Genomic DNA, 21,423 nt, shown 5'->3' with positions numbered 1-21,423 from the left:
AAAAGGGAGCCTAGTGGAGAAAAATATATAGCTCAATAAAAAGCCAGAATCAGTAAAAAAAAAAAAAAACGCACCCAAGAGGAACAGTAATGTAAAGCGGCTTCCCTCTTTCCCTCTAATGCGTGTTGGGCTATGGTGGAGAATCTGTTGGTGCTGCCCCCTTTGTGTTAGCTGTCTTGTAGATTTGAAAATGACTTCGTGTCTGCTGGAATAAGTGGCAGTTGTTAGACACAAGGAGCCTTTTGTATTGATTGGTTAATAGTGATAGAAAATGGGAACTGTCACAAAGCACAAGAGCTCCTCTTCTGATCCCATGATGGAGTCTGAGCAGTTTTTCTGTAAGGTATGATTTTAGCTTTTCCAGAGAGCTGCGTCTGAAGGTAATGTTTTAGCTAATGCTTATTTCACTGACACTGAGATCTCAAGTCTATTCCCACTCCTGCTCTTTCTCTGTCTGTCCATCCTTCTATTGTCTGTCTTTCAACCACACTTCACACTAAAGATACTAGTAACTTCTAAAGTAAACATTAAAATCAGGAATTTTTCCCACAAAAAGTTTTTTTGTTGTTGTTGTTTTTTTTTTTTTTTTTTTTTTTTTTGGTCTATGTGTTTCTATTTTGTTTTTGTGGCAGGGTTTCTCTGTGTAACAGGCCTGTCTGTCCTGGAACTCACTTTGCATACTAGGCTGACCTCAAACTCACTGAGATCTGCCTGCCTCTGCCACCCAAGGAATTAAAGGCATGTGCCACCATTTCACAGTGAAATTTACTTTTCATTCATATGAAATCCAGAGGTACTGCATGGTTGGAAGAGGTCTGTTCTACACAGTTTGGAGGGCAGGAGGAAGCTAGTCTAATGGAGACTGCCATCTTTTAACACAGTGTTTCTGGGGTTTGATGTTATTAGCTGGCAGGCTGGAGAAGACAGATAAAGTGCAGGAGCAGATTTTTCTGGGCCAAGTCTGAGGTAATGAATACCATTTCTCCCCACATTTCATTAAACATAACTCAGTCACTACCCAACCCTCACTCCTTGTTGAATGCAAGGCCATTTCCCAAGAACAAGCCTTGACTGGAAGGAAAGCATCACCTTGTAGGTGGTAGCCAGCTCTGCATAGTCTTATCTCACTAGGTCTCCCTAAGTAATTCTCCTTATTTGCCTCTATAATATACAAACATTCCACAGCCCAGACATACTGTGTCAACCCATATTAAGATAGGGACCTCACCAGCTGGCTGTTAGCATGTTAACATCTGACCATCACACAATGTCAAAGCATCCAAGTCGTGTTCTCTGAAACATTAAAGTTTTATCTGTTGAGTTTGTCATCACAAAAGCTAAGAAAATTAATATACCTTCACATTACTAACCAAGACTACAATGATGAGCAAACATCCATGCCTGAAATACTTAGATTCACTTGTTAGCATATTTCAGTTCTACAAATAAAAATTTCCAGTACTCCCTAGAGTACTAAGTGAAAATCTATTAGAAAAGCAAATATACTGCCGTTGTAATCATAAAGCAGTTAAATGGGGATGAGGCAGAGTGATCGTGCTTTAGAAAGGATTTTTCTCTAAACTCTTATGGCACAAGAAACCAAGTCATCAAATGACAGTAGCTCCTTGTAACTCAAAGTTGTCATGGGTAGGTTTGGTTTGTCTCCAGTAATGTATTCCAAGGGGCTACTGATGTCTACAAGTAAAAACAGAAGAGGATCTCCCCTCACCTACCTCCGCCAGTTCTGGATAACACCTTCTCTGACTTTTGTTAAAGCGTGTGTATTCAGGAAAGAGAAGAAAAGACAGTATTGGTAGGGTGAGACAATCCTCAATTCTGACCAGGGATTGCTTCTCTCTTATCTAAAATCAAATATACAAGGCATCATGGTGGATTGTAACTGTAATCTCAGCAATCAGGAGGCTGCAGAAGGAGGATTACAAATTGGAGGCCAGCCTGGGTGGGTGGGTATGTGGGTGTGTGTCTGTCTGTCTGCCTAGCTGCCTGTCTGTGTCCCCTGTTGGCTTACAAAAGAGTTTCACAATAGCCCAGAATGGAGTATAACAAAGGTTTATTTATTTGGGGATAAACTCACAGAAAGAGTACCGACCTGCAGTCCTCTGCTTGTGCACTGGGAGTTGGAACCAAATCTAGTAGCCAAGAGATCCACACAGGGTTTTTTTTTTTTTTTTTTGTCTTCATTAATAGTACATGAGATCATACCCAAAGTGGACCAGTATCTTAAAGGCTATTGGCTGAAGGAGTTCCCACAACACCTCCCCCTTTTTTCTAAATAAGAGAGTTCTAAGCCTAATACAAAACAATATACAATAAGAACAAATATCAAGTATTGTCCAGGGTAAAGAGGCAAAAACATACATAAAAATTAGAATTACAACCAGCATGAACAACAACAAACAAGAAACATATGCTAAATGTTTCCATAGTTATCCTATCTTAAGGAGTCTAAGTCTTATATTTAAAATGGCTTAGCTAAGTCATGAGAGAAAAGTAACTATGTCTTCAACCCAATTAAAGACCCGAGAAGGGAAATTATATTACTTGAGTAAACAGGAAATGCAATCAAGCAACTTCCAAAAGGCGCAAGAAATGACAGAGACAACCGGCTACCTGAGCAATCACCCAAAGTCTCATTTGCAATGTTGGACCAACCAACTTTGGCTAAGGCCTAGAGTATCTGACAGACCATTTTCAGAGTTTGAGAAACTGTCTTACCCTGTCTTAGCAAGGTGTGGCAGTCTTTTTGCTTGTATCCTCCTTATCCAGTCTGGACACCATGCATTTTTGTCAGTGGTCAAGGCAGAGGTGGTTCTTTGCCCAAAGGCCAGTTTTGCCAATAAGAAAACAAGCTCCAAATGGAGTGTCTTTGGTGCCCAACATTTTCTTGGGAATAGATCAATGCTGCCAGGAACAATTGTGTCTCATGCCAACAGACTGACAAACTGCCAATATAGGCAATTTGTCTCTGTCAATTCTAGAGTTTTGGAAGTTGCTTACAATACACTTGTTTACTTAGGTAATATTATATCCTTCTGGAGTCTTTAGAGAGTTGAAGACAGATAATTATAGTTTTCCTTAGTTATGATAAAGTATAAATTAGATATAAAACTTTAAACCCAAAAAGATAGGATATATGATAGAGTATTTTCCTTAATTTGTCAAATATAAATAAACTAAATATTGTAACTATAATTTTTCTTTGATAACTGTTTTATATATGTAATTTTACTATGTTCAAGTTAAAACCCTCCTTTTTAGTTAGACAGAAAGGGAGAGATGATATGGGATGTCCTTCTATATATGTGTTGCTTTTATTGCTTAATGAATAAAGCTACTTTGGCCTATGGCAGGGCAGAATATAGCCAGGCTGGAAGAGATATAGAAAGAAATTAGGCAGAGTCAAGGAGATGCCATGTAGCTGCCGAAGGAGAAGGACACATTGGAACCTTACCGGTAGGCCACAGCTACGTGATGATACACATATTAATAGAAATGGGTTAATTTAAGATGTAAGAGTTAGTTAATAAGAAGCCTGAGCTAATAGGCCAAACAGTGTTGTAATTAATATAGTTTCCATGTGACTGTTCAGGTCAGAGCGGCCGGGAACAAAAGAGCAGTCTCCGTTTACATCCCCTCCCTTTCTCCTCCCTGTCACTCTCTTCTCTTCCCCTTTCTCCCTCTTATTTTCATCCCCATCTTCCTCTCTTCCAGCCTTACCTTGGCATGAGTTGTTGTGTTCCACCAAATTCCTGCCATAATAAACTGAACTCATGAGCACAACAAATCCTTCCTCTGTTGAGTTGTTTCTGTCAGGTATTTTCTCATAGTGGTGAAAAGTCGGACATAGAAAGTAGTCATTCTTTCAGTATTGCATTTTGCATTTTGTTATATAAGATAGAAATGAAAAATAGTTATTTTTAGTAAGTCACACTTAATTCTTACTACAGTCCTGAAAGCTAGACATTGCTGCCTCACCAAGAGGTTACCTAGCTTGCTTGCCCTTGGTTATAAAGCTTGTGAGAGGTGTGGCAGAACTAGGATTTGAATGGGTTTGTTTCACTTTGAGAGCTGAAAGACAGCACTGAATGCAGACAGGAGAGCTTGCAGGGTGACTTTGAATCACAGGCAGTCTTACTTACAATGTGCAAATAATTTGTCCTCACCACTCCCGCTCGACCTATAGTCTTTATAACCACTTTGAACCTATCTTAAAGTCTATCTTCGTTGCCATAATCTTCCATTAGAAAGTATGCTTTCTGTTTGGTCATAACTAAAATTACACCTAACAGAGTTCACGCTGCTTGATTTGTTAGTTCATAGTTTCCCAAAACGCTAATTAAAAATTGTTGACCTTGGGCTGGAGAGATGGATCAACAGTTAAGACTGCTTGCTGCTCTTGCAAAAGGCACAGGTTTGGTTCTCAAATCATATGCAGCAGCTCACAATGACCTGTAACTCCAACAACAGGGACTCTGACACCATCTGGCCTCAGCCTCACAGTGCACATAAACTCATGTAGGCACACAGACATACATGTAAATAAAGATAAGTACACCTAAATTTGTCAACATAAATGATTAATTATTTTAATTATATTAGAAATTTAGTGTTTGGAAGGCAGTGACAGGTGAATCTCTTTAAGTTCAAGGTCAATCTAGTCTATATAGCAAGTTCTCCAAGCCAACAAGAGCTACATAAGAGAGTCCCCGTCTCACAAAAAAATAGTTATTTATACTGATGGGTTCTTGTTCATGTTCCACTGAATGGGGTAAATAACATTTACTCCTATACTTATAAGTATAGTGTTTTTACGATAATCTAGAAATTGTTATTTTGGAAACTATGATATACACATCTGAAGTGTTACTGCCTAATTGCTTAGGAGTAGTTGTATGAAAAACATGGCTTCTATTCCCAACAGATTAATAGAAAGCCTGAGAAACAGGCTTTGAATATCCTTCGAATACCATGCTAAGGATTTTCTTTAGTTTCATTCTGCTGTTATGAGAAACACCATGAACAATAACAACTTAAGGAAGAAAGGGTTTATTTCAGCTTCCAGATTACAGTCCATTGTCGAGGGAAGTCCAGGCGGGCACTTGAAGGCAGGCCTGCTTACTGTTGTTCCACACAGTATTACCCCTGACCAAGGAAGTACAACAGAAATCTGGGAAGAATGATACTGCTTGACTTGAACTCTGGCTTATGCTCAGCGAGCTTTCTTATGCAGTCCAAGCTGCCTGCCTTAAGGCCCTCCAGCATCAGTTAGTAAGACAAACACACACTCCCCATAGATATACTCACAGATCATGATCTAGCCAGTTTCCCAACTGAGCCTCTGCTCTCAGATGACTCTAGGCTATGTCAAGTTGATAGTTGAAGCTAATCAGAACAGGGTTTAAAAGGATGTACTGAAGGAATTTTAAGTCATTGAAGATTTTTTTAGCAAGATTTTGATGAGCTTTTGCAGTAGTGTATTGTTGAAATGGGCCAGGTAGTGAATACTGAAATAGAGTAGAAACTTCCAGGTGAGGAAGTTGAAGGAGAAAAATTGATACTGGGTTTTTATGCCTAACTGGCCCTGTTTGAAAAAAAAAGTTAGTCTTAAAGTTTTGTTTTTAAGGAAAAGTTCCAACTTCAAAAGATAACTTTCATTTGACAGTAATGGAGGTAGAGAGAGCCAGCAGGCAGCTAAAAAAGTGAAGGAAAAAAATAAGTCTCTGTGTTTGAGATGTCTCTGTGGGAGTCATTCACATTAAGGTAAAAGTTAAAGCCAGGAGACAAGAGCTACCTAGAAGGAAAAGAAGGCAAAGGCATTACATCACTGGAAAAACAATGAAAGAAATACCTGCATATTGTCACAGTTGTTGAGAGATAGCAGGGTTTTGTTTGTGGTGTGTTTGAGGGGAGGGAGGTTTGTTGTTGGTTTGTTTTTTGGGGGGTTTTGTGTGTGTGTGTGTGTGTGTGTGTGTGTGTGTGTGTGTGTTTGTTTGTTTGTTTTGGGTTTTGTTTTGTTTTGTTTTGTTTTGGTTGGTTGGTTGGTTGGTATTTCAGGATGGGGTTTCTTTATGTAGTCCTAGGTGTCCTGAACTAGCTCTGTAGACCCAGACTGGTCTCAAACTCAGATACTGCCTATGTCTGCCTCCTGAGTACTGAGATTAAAGGTGTGTACCACTATGCCTTAGGAGATAGTTTTAATGAAGCAGTAAGTAGGGTCTAATGCACGAAGGAAAAAATAAGAGAAAGAAAATACCAAAGGAGCCGGGCGCTGGTGGCGCACGCCTTTAATCCCAGCACTCGGGAGGCAGACGCAGGCGGATCTCTGTGAATTCAAGACCAGCCTGGTCTACAGAGCTAGTTCCAGGACAGGCTCCAAAACCACATAGAAACCCTGTCTCAAAAAAAAAAAAAGAAAAGAAAAAGAAAATACCAAAGGTTAGGAGAAGCATCACAGCTAAGAACTACCAATGATATTAGAGAGCGAGGAGCCAAGGAGATGATCCGAGTAGAAACAGATTTGCACAAGTGAATGAGACCACATGCAGACTTTAGTTTAACTGGTGGTACTGTACTTTACAGAAGAAAAGAACAGCATAAATTGCTGTTACCTTTTGTATCCCAAACACCATAAGCTTTGGGTTCTGTGAGCTCTTCAGAATTGTTTTTTTTTTCTTTTTCTTCGCTATATAACACAGGCTTGTCTCAAATTTGCAATCCTCCTGCCTCAGCCTCTTGACTACTTTCTAGAATTACAGGTACAGGCCCAGCAAAGTCATTCTTTTATAAAAATCAAAAGGAAACGAATGACAGTTGTCACCCTCATCTCACCCTGTATTATGTGCTATTTATATACTCAGTGGCCAATCAATGGCAGTAGTAACAAACATTGTTATCTCTAGGTGCACATATACACTGGAGAAATTCAAGCATCTTAGTATAAATTCATGAAATCACTGGGGCAAAATCAGTTCTGTGTCTTAATCACTAGGACAAAGTCAGTTCTGTGTCTTAACTGAAAATCCTATTCGCTGTGGATACAAGTTTTTTTGTTACCTTTTAATTCCAAAAGACATGGATTCTCCTTCAGGACTTAAAGCTTAAGAAATAGGTCAGAGGCCTGTATTCAGGAGCTGTTGTCACAATTGTATTTATGGCTGAGTCACTTAAAAAAATAATCCTTACACCAGGAAAACTCCACTAGTTTTACTGTTACTGGCTAGATGGAATTTTGAGGTCTCTGCCTATAACTAACTTTCCTACCAACAGTTTGTTGTCGGTGACAGTTCAGTGGGCATTTTCAGATGACATAAGTGTGAAACAACCCTGTGCTCAGGCCTCAAGATGATAGTAATGAGTCTACGCAGATTAATCCTGTCTAGGCATTCTTCCAGCTAAGTCATTTCCTTCCCCTGTGATTAACTTTGGTAAAAAGCATTCGTTGTAGTCTAGAAATTCTATGAAGACAAAATTTGGAATTGTTTTCAAAATCCTACTGAAATGAAGATTCTAGAATGGTGTACACATACATACATACATACATACATACATACATATATATGGAAGCTGCCTCACCTCATATTCTCCAGGTTCAAAAGGAGAAAGGGAGAGGAAAGAAGGAGAGAGGGATGAAAAGATCTAGTCTCTTCCCCCTCCTTGTCTGTTTGTTTGTTTGTTTGGAGGCCGTATTGCTGTGTATCCCAGGCTATTGCCCAGGACACAGGAGGTATATCATGATACTCATAGGAATGAGAGAACAACTTAAAGAAATTGATTCTCAACTTCTGCCATGGGAATTCTTAGCATGAAAATTTGGTCATCAGGCATGGTGTCATGTACCTACACTGCTGGGACCCTAATACCCAGGGTTTTTTGTTGTTGTTGTTGTTGTTGTTTTTTGTCCTAAAAACATAGTTAACATTTTTACATGAATTAGACTGCATTAGGTATTTTGAAGAATATAAGTGATCTAGATTTTCTTTCAGTGATGTAAATAGGAATACATACATGTATATCTCACATATACCACACAAACATATCTTAACACATAAAAGAATATATTGCCTGGGGATATAACTCGGTTGATAAAGTGATTCCCTAGTTTGTAAGAAAGTTTGGGATTGATCCCCAGCATCACATAAATTAGGTATGGTAGTACACACCTGTATCTAGGACTCAGGAGGTAGTGGCAAGATCAGAAGTTCAAGGTTAGACTGGTAAGATGGTTAGAGGGTAAAGGTACTTGTCAAACTTGATGGATGACCTGAGTTGGATAACCTAGACCTGTTACATGGTAGGAGAAGAATGATTTGCACATGTTGTTCTCTGGCCTTTGCATGCATACACACATACATACAGAAATGTAGTTTTAAAAAATAAAAATGGGTTTTGAGGCCTAGGTAGCCTCATGTAGCATGATACCCTGGGGGTGGGGGAGAAATCATTGAGCTAGGAATTTAGCTCAGTGAAGTATTTAGCCCTTGGCTTGCTATTCAGCATCACAAATAGTTGGAGAGTGCATGCTCTTTGTGTGTGTGTGTGTGTGTGTGTGTGTGTGTGTGTGTGTGAGAGAGAGAGAGAGAGAGAGAGAGAGAGAGAGAGAGAGAGATATTAACACTTAAAGATTATCATTAGGATACTTTGAGCTGGAAAAGAACAGAAGATTATAATAAATGGATTAAACAGAAAAATAATAATTGTTTTATTTCAAGTAGCCCCAAATTAAAGTAGCTTAGATGCTACACAGTAGGGCTCAGGCTCAATTCTCCAGGACTTTTTAGCCTAACCCTGCTTTTGACTTTGTCCTCAGGACTGCTGATCACATGATTTAGGCCAGGAAGACAGTTCTGACCGCCTTGAGCTTGTAAGACAATATCCAAGGGGTTGGAAGAAGGCCTTTCTCTTTCATGAATAAATTAGGAGTCTGTTATCAGAGAGATAGAGAGGAGTTGATGCTATCGGGAAACAGTTTACTGGAGGAGAAAGCATGTAACAGTGTGGTAAACACTGTACTAGATATTGTAAGTCCCTACTGGTGGCATCAGAAAGAACATAGTCCACTGTGCTCAGCTGGAAGGAGAAGAGGCTTGGTAGAGACTGTCCAGAGGCGACTTTAGGAAGAGGTCTTCAGGCTATTTTGACCCATTTTTAGTTTATACCGAGGGACACTGCAAATGGAGAAATCCAATAAACAACACTGAGGCCTGAGGCTAAGAAGAAAAGTCTAGATAGAGAGAAGCTGCGTAGGCTATAGATAGCAGTGCTGCTGGAGGACTGATGGGTGACCTAGTTCAGTGAGAACAGAACAGGGTGCAGAGAGTCTGGGGAGCGCTGACCTGCTAGTACTGATGAAGAGTTGCCGACAAAGAAAATAAAAATGAGAATCTTTTAATGTTTTTGTTTAAGAGATGGAAATAAGCCAACTGGAAATGGCTTTTATATATCCAAACATGTTATTTGCCTAGTAGCAAATGCTTCCATAAGATACTGACTTAATGGTGCCTAGTTTTGTTGGAGAAGTGACTGGACCTGAGTGATCCAGGCACAACTGAGGCATTAAATTATTAAATGACTCTCTTTCTTTGCAGGAGTGGCCACACTTTACTTGCCTTCTGGTTTTCCCGCCAAGAGGGAAAACTAAACCGACAGCAGACTATTGAACTGGGACATCACATTCTCAAAGCACACATCTTTAAGGTAATTAGTGAACTGAGACTTTTTTCCTTTCCATCTTTAGCAGACTTTCCTAAACACTATATGATCCCTTCTTTCTGAAATTAGTTTGCTCTATTTCCTAAATTATGTGTCCTGTTTATGTCTCAGCCTTTAGAAAGAGCTGACCCTGTTCTGACAGCGAAGTTGAATACCTCCCCTGTGGAGAAGCTGAACAGGTTAATAGGCTATTTACCTAGGCATTCCAGGGAATATATCCACAATATTATTTACATAAGGAGCACATACAAACACTTATAAATGTTCTACATATGACCTATCATCTCCCGAAAACAGCCATGTTGTAAGATGATTGAAGATTTTTATGATAGCTAAACATACATTTATGTAGTTTATAATGCTGGGGCATTCATGGTCTACATGAAAGCACAGGAAGAAACCATTCTCCTCATTTTTAGTCCACAGTTCACTATTACTATTTAATACTATGTTTGACAGTTTCAGCCCTGTGGGCTCATGGTATAACTCAAATATAAAACACTTGCCTAGCATGCAGAAGGCCCTGTGTTCATTCCCCAGAACTACAAAAATAAAAGTGTCAGGCAGAAATGGTGGTACATGTGTGTAACCAGCAAGGGAGGCTAAAGGCTAAGGCGGAATGCTGCCAAGAGTTTAAAGCCAACCAGGAATACATAATTCTGATAGTTGTAATCTCTATAGTCTCCTCAGAGTTCTTCTTCACTTCAGTAGTGAAAAATTTGAGTATCTTAGATAAACAGTTCTCTAGGTCAGACAAACCCCCAAGAGATGTAAAGATTAACAGTTCCCCAAGTGCCTCACAAATTCTTACCAGTATATAAACACACAACCAGAGAAGTTTGGTCATCAAATGGACAGAAGTGAAACCCACTATGGCAAGTTCTTTATTTGAATCATAATTATCTTGTCTGACAAATCACTGTATAAAAAATGGCTTTCACCCAGTGACCTTATATATTAGGAACAGAACACTACTAATACAGCTGGCGGGGTTCCGATTTCAAATGTGTAGTATAATATCTACTTCATCCATAAACACTAAGATAATTGTCCTCCGATTAGGAGATAACTGTCAGTCTTTGAACAAGACAGTCTGCATGGGATCAGATACAAAGACGAAGAGGATGCTTGCCTTTGTACACCATAAAATAAACGCCACATTAGCAGAGAAAGAATATGAAACTTCGTTTAACCAAGTGTGGCGTTAGTACATAGGAACCTACATTTAAACTGTATGCTTCTGTCATTAGCACAGTTTTATCTTAGACTGATGCAGACAGAATGGTGGTGTGAGGTAAGAATGACTCATGTGTGATTCAGGCTGTGAAGACTCTGGCGGACATGACTGCAGACTGCAGACTGCAGACTGGACTCTGTTTCTGGTGTTGCGGTGACAGGATCCTTCCAGTGCAGAGGCTGTTGAGAGGCTTTAGCTTCTCCCAGACTAAAGTTCTGTCAGTCAGCTAAGGGGCATACAGAGTCAAAGATAAACATTCTCATAACCAGTTCTACTCAGAACTTCTCATCAGTAGTCACATTCACACAATCAAACTGATATTTATTTCCAGTTTTAAATTTCCCTTACTGGTCATGAAAAAAAATGTATTTATGTCATCAATGACCTTTAAGTAAGAAAAGGGTAAAGACCTATGATTCTGGATATTGGGTTGGCTTATAGAGCCTTTTAAATTCTTTCATTTTGACAACTTTTTGAAGTATAACTTCACCAGTTTTTTTAGTGTGTGTACTTAGAGTTGTGCCATTATCACTAACAGTAATTGGTTATTTTTTTTTACTCTAGCCCCACATTGGGCACCAAAATGTAGTTGGTGGTTTTTTACTCTTTGGCTCTTTTGGGGGCACACCACCCAGCTCCCAAATAAATCTACAAGGAGGCGTATTATTACTTATAAATGCCCAGCCTTAGGTTGGCTTGTTTCTAGCCAGCTCTTAAATTGTCCCATCTACCTTTCACCTCGGCGCTTCATCTTTTTCTTACTTCTGTATATCTACTTTACTTCTTACTCTGTGACTTGCTGAGCAGCTGGGTGTCTGGCCCCTGATGTTCTCCTCTCCTTGTTCTCTTGTTCCTCCCAGATTTCTCCTTCTATTTATTTTCTCTGTCTACCAGTCCTGCCTATCCTCTCTCCTGCCTCGCTATTGGCCATTCAGCTCCTTATTAGGCCATCAGGTATTTTAGACAGGCAAAGTAACACAGCTTCACAGAGATAAAGGAATGCAGCATATCTTTGCATAATTTTACAAAAAGTTCCACAACATAAACAAATTTAACACATCTTGAAATAATATTCTACAACTACCATTATTATATTTATTTACCCTAAATAATAAGCCTCATTACCAGTTTAAGTCATGTCTCACTCTATATTCTGCCCTGGAAATTTGACTTTTCAAAAAACTTCATAGAAATGGAGCTACATAGCTATATAATGTGTTCTCTCATCCCTGGCTTCTTTCATTTAACATAATGTTTTCATGGTTTATTAATATTGTAGTATAGATCAGTACCTTATTCATTGCATTATAAAATTATATTCCATTTTGTGGATGTACAACACTTATCCATTCATTGAAATACTTGAGTTGTTCCACTTTTGAGAAAAATATGAACAAATACTGTGATTCCTATCGCTAAGTACATTAGAAATAGATTCTTCCATTTGTTTAAGAAAACTAGCTACTTTAACATGGTGTTTAATATAACTACAACTCAGTACATAACTTTCCTGTCCCTGAATATTGGGATTATCGATATGTGCAACCACCACACCCAGATTTGTCTTCAGTTCTCTTGAGTATTATATACCTAGAAGTAGAATTGTGCTGAGCACAATGGTATATGTATGTAGTCCCAGTACTCAAGAGGTCTAGGCCACAAATCTGGGCCAGACTGGTTAACATAGCAAGACTACATCTCAAAAAAATAAAATAAGTGACAAAATTTCTAGATCACATAGTAACTGGATTTAACATTTTGAAGGATTATTGATCTGTTTTCCAAAGTGTCCACACCACTTTACATCCCACCAATAGTGTGTGAGGATTCTAGTTTTCTCACAACAGTCTAGAAATAGTGCTCAGTGGCATAACACAATCCCTAGCACCAAAAGAGAAAAGAATCATCTGTCTTTTGTTTCATCTAAAAGTGAATGCAAAGTAGTATTTCATTGTATGGTGTAGTATGTTTTTTTTATATAGTCTTATGTACGTCAGGCTGACTTTAAAATTCACTGTGTAGTTGAGGTTGTCCTTGAACTTCTGATCTTCCTACCTTCTTGCAGGCCTGTGTCATCATGCTTGGCCTCATTGTGGTTTTGGTTTGCATTTTCTAATGGCATGTTATTGATCACTTAGAATTCTCTTATAACCTTATAGATGCCATTTAGATTCTTTTTTCTTTTGAACAGAGTTTCCTGTAACCCAGACTGGCCTCAAGAATTCCTTATAGTAAAGGACTACCTTGGGCTCCTCATCCTCCATTCTCTGCCTCCCAGATGGTGGGAATATAGGCAAGCATCCCTATACGCAACTTTAGATTTTTTTAAAACTACAAGAAACATGATGTATGGAAATTGCAGCCAGAGATACTCCAGTCCAGTTTGTAACTCAGGTTGAGTCTAGTCGCTGGGAGGATGCTAGAATATTCTTGCAATTTCTTCCTGAATGCTTCCCTCTAAAATGTTCCTTTCATTAGTCAATCATATAGCATTTTCTTATTAGAACAGAAATATTGGACTGGGAGAAAACTTGTAAATAGAAGAAAGATCCTTGGACATCAGCAAGTGGCATGAGTTTAAATATAAACTTCGAGGAGGAGCATGGTGGTACACATCTGTAATCCTAGCATTTGGGAGTTAGATGAAAAAAGTATCTCAAAAAAATAAGTAAATAAAAAGTAAAATCTACCACTTACTGTCAGTTTTCTCTTCTGTAAAATATTAACTCTCAAAATTGTTGAAAAGATTAAAGATAAAAGATATGTTTATTAAAAAGGTACATGATAAAAGCCCGAGTACTAGGTATATCTTTAGCATGAGGTTTTATGATCTATTACTAATATTCTTCCCGAAATAAAACTTAATAAACACAAACTCCATATAGAAATAGCACCCCATTACTTCTTTTTTTTTAATATTTATTTATTATGTATACAATATTCTGTCTGTGTATATGCCTGAAGGCCAGAAGAGGGCACCAGACCCCATTACAGATGGTTGTGAGCCACCATATGGTTGCTGGGAATTGAACTCAGGACCTTTGGAAGAGCAGGCAATGCTCTCAACCTCTGAGCCATCTCTCCAGCCCACCCCATTACTTCTTACAACAGTAGTTCACAAACTTTTTTTGTAAATAGCTACATATGGCTTTGTAGTCCATATTACTTTCTATCACTACTATTCTTCCATTGTAGCTGAAAATCAGTAAGACCTTACAGAAATGAATGGATATAGTACAATAAAAGCTGATTTGCAAGAACAGATGGAAAGCCACATGGGCCTTGGTTTTTTGGTCACTTTTCTGCAAGGAAGAGCACTTCCCCTTTGCTTACCAGTCTCCCTTTACTACATTCAGTCACAGCTGTGTGTGGTGGTCTGATGATAATGTTGATGTTGGGGAATCCTGTAAAGAGAGGGAGGAAGTATTGTAAGAACCAGAAGGGTCGAGGACATCACAAGAAAAACCACGGAAATGACTATCCTGGGCTCATAGGAGCTCACAGAGTCTAAGCTGACAACCAGGGACCTGCATGGGACTAACTTAGGCCGGAAGCCAGAGAGCGAGCGGAGGGCAGTTGCTGCTTTTTTTAGAGAGAGAGAGAGAGAGAGAGAGAGAGAGAGAGAGAGACCACGCCCCAATGGGCTGGTGTCTCAGCAGCTATTGGATGAAAGAGCGGAAGGAGCTCCTGCAACAGCCAAGAAGAAAACAAGCTCCAAGTGAAGTGTCTTTCGTGGTCAACATTCTCTGGGGAATAGATCAGTACTGCCAGGAGCAATCATGTCTCACGTCAACAGAATGTCATATTTTACAGTTCTTTGAAGTGGTTAAAGATTATCTATCTATGAGGAATACAATCTCTATGTATCTAAAGAACCTGATTAGTCTAACCATAAGTATGACAAATATGACTTATAATTCTTTTTTTTTTTCGAGACAGGGTTTCTCTGTGGTTTTGGAGCCTGTCCTGGAACTAGCTCTTGTAGACCAGGCTGGTCTCGAACTCACAGAAATCCACCTGCCTCTGCCTCCCGAGTGCTGGGATTAAAGGCGTGCGCCACCACCACCCGGCTGTGACTTATAATTCTTAATACCTATATAACTTAAAGACTAAAACTTCATATGAGAATATTAAGCAATCTTTGAACAACTATGCAACAAATGAGGATAGTGACCTCAAAATGTAAACAGTGTATAAGTAGCTTGGTCAGAAGTAAAAATGTATAGTGCAATGTGATAAATATATCCTGAAATTGTATCAATATACAAAATGTCTTAAACAGAGGTAGAAATATGCATGCATATAATAAGACAAAGTAACTTTGCATAAGTATACAAATATTATAAACAGAAATAGGAGCATATTCAATATAACAAATATAATTTAAATTTGCATCACTATATAAAAATTTATACCAATGTAAATTATCTATAAATAATAGCTCACAAGTACTTACTCTGTTACTCACTATTATTATTAGTGTGGGTAAGCTCACTCTAATCTACCTATTAGGGGCTCACTACTAAACGTTTCTGCTGATACTAATACTTTTTGATAATTTTTCTATCAAGTTGTCAATGTAGTATATTGTTCGTCAAAGGTTTTGTTGAAGCCTATACATATTCTAAATCATGAAACTGAGGCTCAAATTGGGAGTTGGAGCTATATTTCCTGGTTTTCTGGGCTCCAAAGTGAAGATGAACCCTATAATAATGGAACTCTAAGGCTGACTGAGTAGCTTTGGAATTCTTTCAAAAAGAACTCTAAAAATATTTGATCTCATGTATCAAAATAAGCAATCATAACAACTTAGTGATAGGCTTGCTGCATGATTTTTATGTGTGTTTGCATATTAACTAATTAGCCAAATAAGAAACTTGCAATTGATATCCCTTTTATTAGCACAAATTAAAAGAATTTCTAAAATAGTACCGATTAGATGTATTAGATGCTGTTGTCTGCCCTTCTTCCTTTCAGTGTAACCAATTTTTGGCAACTAGATGACAGCTCTAGTGGAAAGATTCAGAACTCTTTAAGGCCACAAATGATATGGATAATTTGTAAATTAAGTAGCCATTTTTAAGTAGTGGAAGAGGATCAAAGGAACAATAATTTCCTTGTAGTGTGAGGGCTTTAAACTAGATTCTGTTTTACCCTGCCAGGGGCACTGTGTTTCTGAAATCCCATTGGTCCTCTCTGCCAAGATTTGACCCAGCTCACATTATTCATCCTCTTGTCCATCCTCTGTAATCAAGATAGGTTGAAATAAAAGAATGGGTAGAGGTGATTAGCATCCTCGTTCCTCATTTTGTCTAGATGCATGTTTCATGTTGAGAATATTTAGACACAGGCAGTCATTTTGACAAAGTTGTGTCATTAGAGACACTTTTTTCTCTTTTAATCCAGGTAATTAGGGATATGACCAATAGAGTGCTTGCCTAGCATGCATGAAGCCCTGGGTTCAGTGCAACACATAATAAACAACTATGAGGGTTGTATGCCTGTAATCCCAGCATTTGGCTGTGATTGGTTGCTTGTTACGCTTTGCTCACCGCCTAGCTCACAGATAAATCACATGGAGGCTTATTCTTTCTTATAAATGCCCAGCCTTAGCTTTGTCTTGTTTCTAGTCAGCTTTTCTTTTTTTTTTTTTTAAATATTTATTTATTTATTATGTATACAGTACTCTATCTGTGTGTATGCCTGCAGGCCAGAAGAGGGCACCAGACCTCATTACAGATGGTTGTGAGCCACCATGTGGTTGCTGGGAATTGAACTCAGGACCTTTGGAAGAGCAGGCAATGCTCTTAACCACTGAGCCATCTCTCCAGCCCCCTAGTCAGCTTTTCTTAAATTATCTCATCTATCTTTTTGTCTCTGGGCTTTTACCTTTCTCTATTTCTGCATAGCTGTCTTACTTCTTATTCTATGGCTTGATATGTAACTGGATGGCTGGAGGAACTGGTCCCTGAAGTCCTCTTCCTTCCTCTCTCCTTCCTTGATCTTTCTCTTCCCAGACTTGGTGACTAAAAGACAGGAGGATCAGCAGTTCAAGGTTATTCCTGCTACACAGTGAGTTTTAGCCAGCAGGAAAAACATGAATGAGACCCTGTCTCAAAAAGTAAAAAATTCCACTTATAAGACATTGCAGAAAAGGGGACAGAAAGATTCTAAGAGCCAGAGAACAACAGGATGCCTGTTGTTTGATAGTGTCTTCTTGACGTGAGAGGGACGTTGCACCCATGAACACTCAACAGTTTGGTTGCTTAAACAAAAACCTGCTTAGTGGCAACACCGGTCAGTGTGCCACTTTGAACAAGGAAAATTTCACAAGGCCCCACATTTAGATGAAAAATCAGTGACTGCTGAGCGAGTGGAAACCAGTCTTCTTCAGGGATGAATTCCTAATAGATTATCCAGTGCAGGTGGTCAGCCCTAGACACACGTAGATAGGAGCAACACTAAATGGTCTCAGTAGAATATGAGTGAGTGAGTGAGTGAGTGAGTGAGTGAGTGAGTTTGTGTGTGTGTGTGTATGAGTGATGTAGCAATTACAGAAGAATCATGAACTTGAAGTGATGGGCATGGGAAGAACTAGAGTGGAAAGAGTGTTTAGAAATGATGTAAATACATTACTATATCACATTATCAAAAAAAATTTAATTTGAAAAAATAATTTAAAATAAATAACCTAATTTGACTTTGATTCTTTTTAAGTTGAGACAGAGTTTTACTGTGTAGCCCAAGCAAGTCTTGAATCTTCCTGTTTAATCCTCCTGAGTGCTGGAACACAAACATATAGACACCATTCTATAAGAAATAAGAATTAAAATCTGAATGTTTATTTAAACTGTAGGCATTACTTTAGCTGCTGCCCTGACCACTCCTCTCATGCAGTGTACTCATAAACTGTTCTTTAAAATATGTGTGTGTGTGTGTGTGTGTATATATATATATATATATATATATATATATTTCATTTTTATGCCATCACAATATCCCTACAGAAAGAAAAAGGACATCTTTTCCAGAAAAGTCTTTTGACAATATTCACAGATCCGGCTTCCTATGGCATTATTTGTCTTTGCACCTTTTCTCTAGAAGAATTCCTGTAGATGAACTTTCTAGTCCACCTGGTCCCACAGCTGTTCAGTTCCAAATAAACACACAGAGACTTATATTAATTAGAAATTGCTTGGCCCATTAGTTCAGGCTTATTATTAATTAGCTCTTACAATTTAAATTAACCCATTATTCTTATCTATGTTTAGCCACATGGCTTGGTACCTTTTCTCAGTAAGGCATTCTCATCTTGGTTCCTCTGTGTGTGGCTGATGACTGACTGACTCTCTGCTTTTCCTCTTCCAGAATTCTTTTCATCTGGTTGCCCTGCTTAAGACAAGCTAATCAGCATTTTATTAAACTAATATGAGTGACAAATCTTTACAGTGTGCAAGAGCATTTTCCCTCAGCAAATTCCCTCTGTGGAAATAAGAGTCTCAGCCTTCTATGGAGAGGCTTATGACTTGATATTTTGTTAGGTAACCTTATTTTCATAAACAAAAAATATCCCTTTGTAAATGTTCCTTTCCATAGTATATCAAATGAATAGAACAGCTTACATTTCAAGGAGCAAAGCAAGCAGAAGTAGCATACATTTTTTTCAAAACATTCTCCCAAAAAAAAAAAAATCTTCCCCAGATCACTTAGCTCCCCAACTTTTTTTTTTTCCAAAACATGCCTTCTCTGTAGCCCTGGCTGTTCTGGAACTCACTCTGTAGACCAGGCTGGCCTCAAACTCAGAGATTCACGTGCCTCTGCCTCCCAAGTGACAGGATTAAAGACGTGCAAGCTCCCAAATTTTATTGCTACTATTCCTGCCCTTGAGATTTTCTGTTTAATTCACTCATACTTTGGCAGAGAAGAGCAAGATGCTTGGCAGAAAATGTCTAACCACCAGGCAATTTTAAGACTGAATTATTTGTTTCTCCCTTATAGTGTAGTCTAGTGCAGATCATTTGTGCAGTTTCCTCCTGTGTAGTAGTTCAGAAATCATCTTGGGCTTCAGAATTCTTCATTGGATCCTATGTACCTACTGTTAGAGAAATAGTAGAAAATCTGCAGAAACACACAGCAGGGTTGGGGGAGCCAGCCTGAACAAGGCATTTTACTAAGGCCCAGATTTTATTAGCTAGAGTTGAGTCATGTGATCCACCTAGATCCAAAGGAGGCTAAGTAACATTTTCCAAATGTTCAGGAAGAAAATGAAATGAAGATCAAGGATCAAATTATCTGTCACAGTATTATTTTAGTGACTTAAGTTACTTAAGAAAGCTAATAGGAAAATAAATTATATTCAGATATAGAGCAAAAAAAGATGTTAAGTGATCTACTACTAGAGACAATTTAAGTTACTATGTTTCTACAAAGCTAGTCTTTGTCCCTATCAGCTTTGCAGTATATGAACATTATTAAAATGAAACTCTACACTCATTCACTAGTAACAAAAACCTAAGGGCCACTCACTCACTACTGATGATACTTTTTAGCTGGGTTAATAATTTAATTATCTCACTGAGAGTTGTGGCACACACCTTTAATCCAGCACTTGAGAGGCAGAGGCAGGCGGATCTCTGTGAGTCAGGACAAGTTGCAGGACAGCCAGGACTACATAAAAAGACTTTGTCTAACAAAAATGATTTTTACTAATAATTTAATTCTCTATTTTTCTTTTCAGGGTTTGAGTAAAAAAGTTGGTGTATCATCCTCCATCCTCCAAGGTCTCTGGATCTCCTATAGCACAGAAGGTCTTTCTATGGCATTGGCATCTTTACGAAATCTCTACACTCCAAATATAAAGGTAAACACAAACTACAAATAGACTGAAGAATTGAGTGGAAAATATAATTATTAGGGCATTTAGTTGATCTCAGACTTGCCTTGGACTGCTTCCTAATATTTCCTTTTAGAAATTTTAATGTACATTAAATTGCTATATTTTATTTTGGTAACTGGGGACTGAGGCTGTTGTATAGCTGGTTGGTACCTGGGCTCAGGTTCTGCTAAAGGTTCTGAAGGGTAAATAGATCTCAGGTCACCTCTATCTGGGGAGGAACTTTTTAAGTCAAGAATTCACTTAAGTAAGCCAATATTCAGCATTTAGTATGTGATCACTCACACTAGCAAGTGAGCAGATTATATAAAAGAGATGTTTTACATTATTTTCCAAAGCAAAATATTCAAAAGGGAACAAATAAAGAATAAAAAAGATAGCTCCTAAATGCTACTGGACACTACTGTAGAGTCTCAAGTGTGTTAATTAAAAAAGATGACTAAACAGGTATGACTGGTATTTGTCTGATTCTTGTTTCTGTTTCTAGGTCAGCAGACTGCTGATTTTGGGAGGTGCCAATATTAATTACCGGACAGAGGTTTTAAATAATGCTCCAATACTATGTGTCCAGTCTCACCTTGGTTACACAGAAATGGTGGCCCTGCTTTTGGAATTTGGGGCCAATGTGGATGCCTCTTCTGAGAGTGGCCTGACTCCTCTAGGGTATGCTGCAGCAGCAGGGTTCCTGAGCATCGTGGTCTTGCTGTGCAAGAAACGGGCCAAGGTAACTGCTGCCCACTCTGCTGCTGTTCTTCTTCTCCTCTCTTTTCTTCTTTTTTCTTTTCTTCTCACCACTTCTCTCCTCTTTTCCTTTCCTCCCAATGTTGTCTTTTCTTAACTCATCTGCTACCTCAGCAATCTAGGTGTACCCATTGCTGGTATGGAGCATATCAAAGGAAGGGCTCACTGAGCTCATATTTCCAGTGTTTGCCCTAGTGGCCTTACCAATGCCTACTGCATCAGAACACGGTTTTAAAATCTTTGAGAAGGACTTGTAAGAGAGCTTTTATCAGCAACCTCAAAAATCCCTACCTAGCAACCCAGAATGTATCTACTGAGCACAGAAGAAGCCTCTTTGTAACAAAATACAGAAGAGAAGAAGCAAGGGGAGGTCTGAATTAGCTGAGTGGGAGGTCTGAACTGCACAGTGCCTGCACACCCTAGGCTTTCCTGTATAAAAGGAAACATTAGGTACAGAGATACCGAAGATCCTTGAAGACCCCCATCCTCGGACAGGCCAAGGGCACCCAAAGTGTTGTTAGCACATATCAGTTCTCTGAAAACATTTCCAAAATATGTTACTTTTTTTATGTGGTGTGAGGGAATATATGCATGAATGTGTGGGTGCATGCATGTGCTGGTAGAAACCAGAACAGGACACTGAAGTCTTATCGTTTTCCACCTTATTGTCTTAAGAAAGAATCTCTCATTAACCAGAAGCTTCACTTTTCAACTAGGCTGGCTGCCTAGTACGCTCCCGGGATCCTCCTGTCTCTACCCACTAACATTGATTGGTATTGCAGGTACACAGCCATGGCCTCCTTCATGTGGGTGCTAGGGATTA

At 38.7% G+C, this 21,423-nt stretch overlaps 1 protein-coding gene across 10 annotated transcripts in view; it reads left to right on the top strand.

Annotated features, from left to right (window-relative positions):
• Tanc2 (tetratricopeptide repeat, ankyrin repeat and coiled-coil containing 2) overlaps window positions 1-21,423 on the top strand; it is a 331,636-nt gene that overhangs the window by 275,082 nt on the left and 35,131 nt on the right. For all 10 annotated transcript variants that reach the window (XM_041635617.1, XM_041635621.1, XM_041635620.1 and 7 more), the window contains 3 exons: window positions 9,606-9,714; window positions 19,704-19,826; window positions 20,347-20,583. In XM_041635617.1, the coding sequence (XP_041491551.1) occupies window positions 9,606-9,714; window positions 19,704-19,826; window positions 20,347-20,583 (469 nt within the window). The remainder of the gene's footprint in view (window positions 1-9,605; window positions 9,715-19,703; window positions 19,827-20,346; window positions 20,584-21,423) is intronic.

Source organism: Microtus oregoni, unplaced genomic scaffold (genome assembly GCF_018167655.1).
Source record: "Microtus oregoni isolate MIOR12 unplaced genomic scaffold, Mior012 000048F_ref0000485, whole genome shotgun sequence".
Lineage (NCBI taxonomy): Eukaryota > Metazoa > Chordata > Mammalia > Rodentia > Cricetidae > Microtus > Microtus oregoni.
Note: the sequence above shows the minus strand (reverse complement) of the source record. Positions and strands in the feature narration are given on the sequence as shown.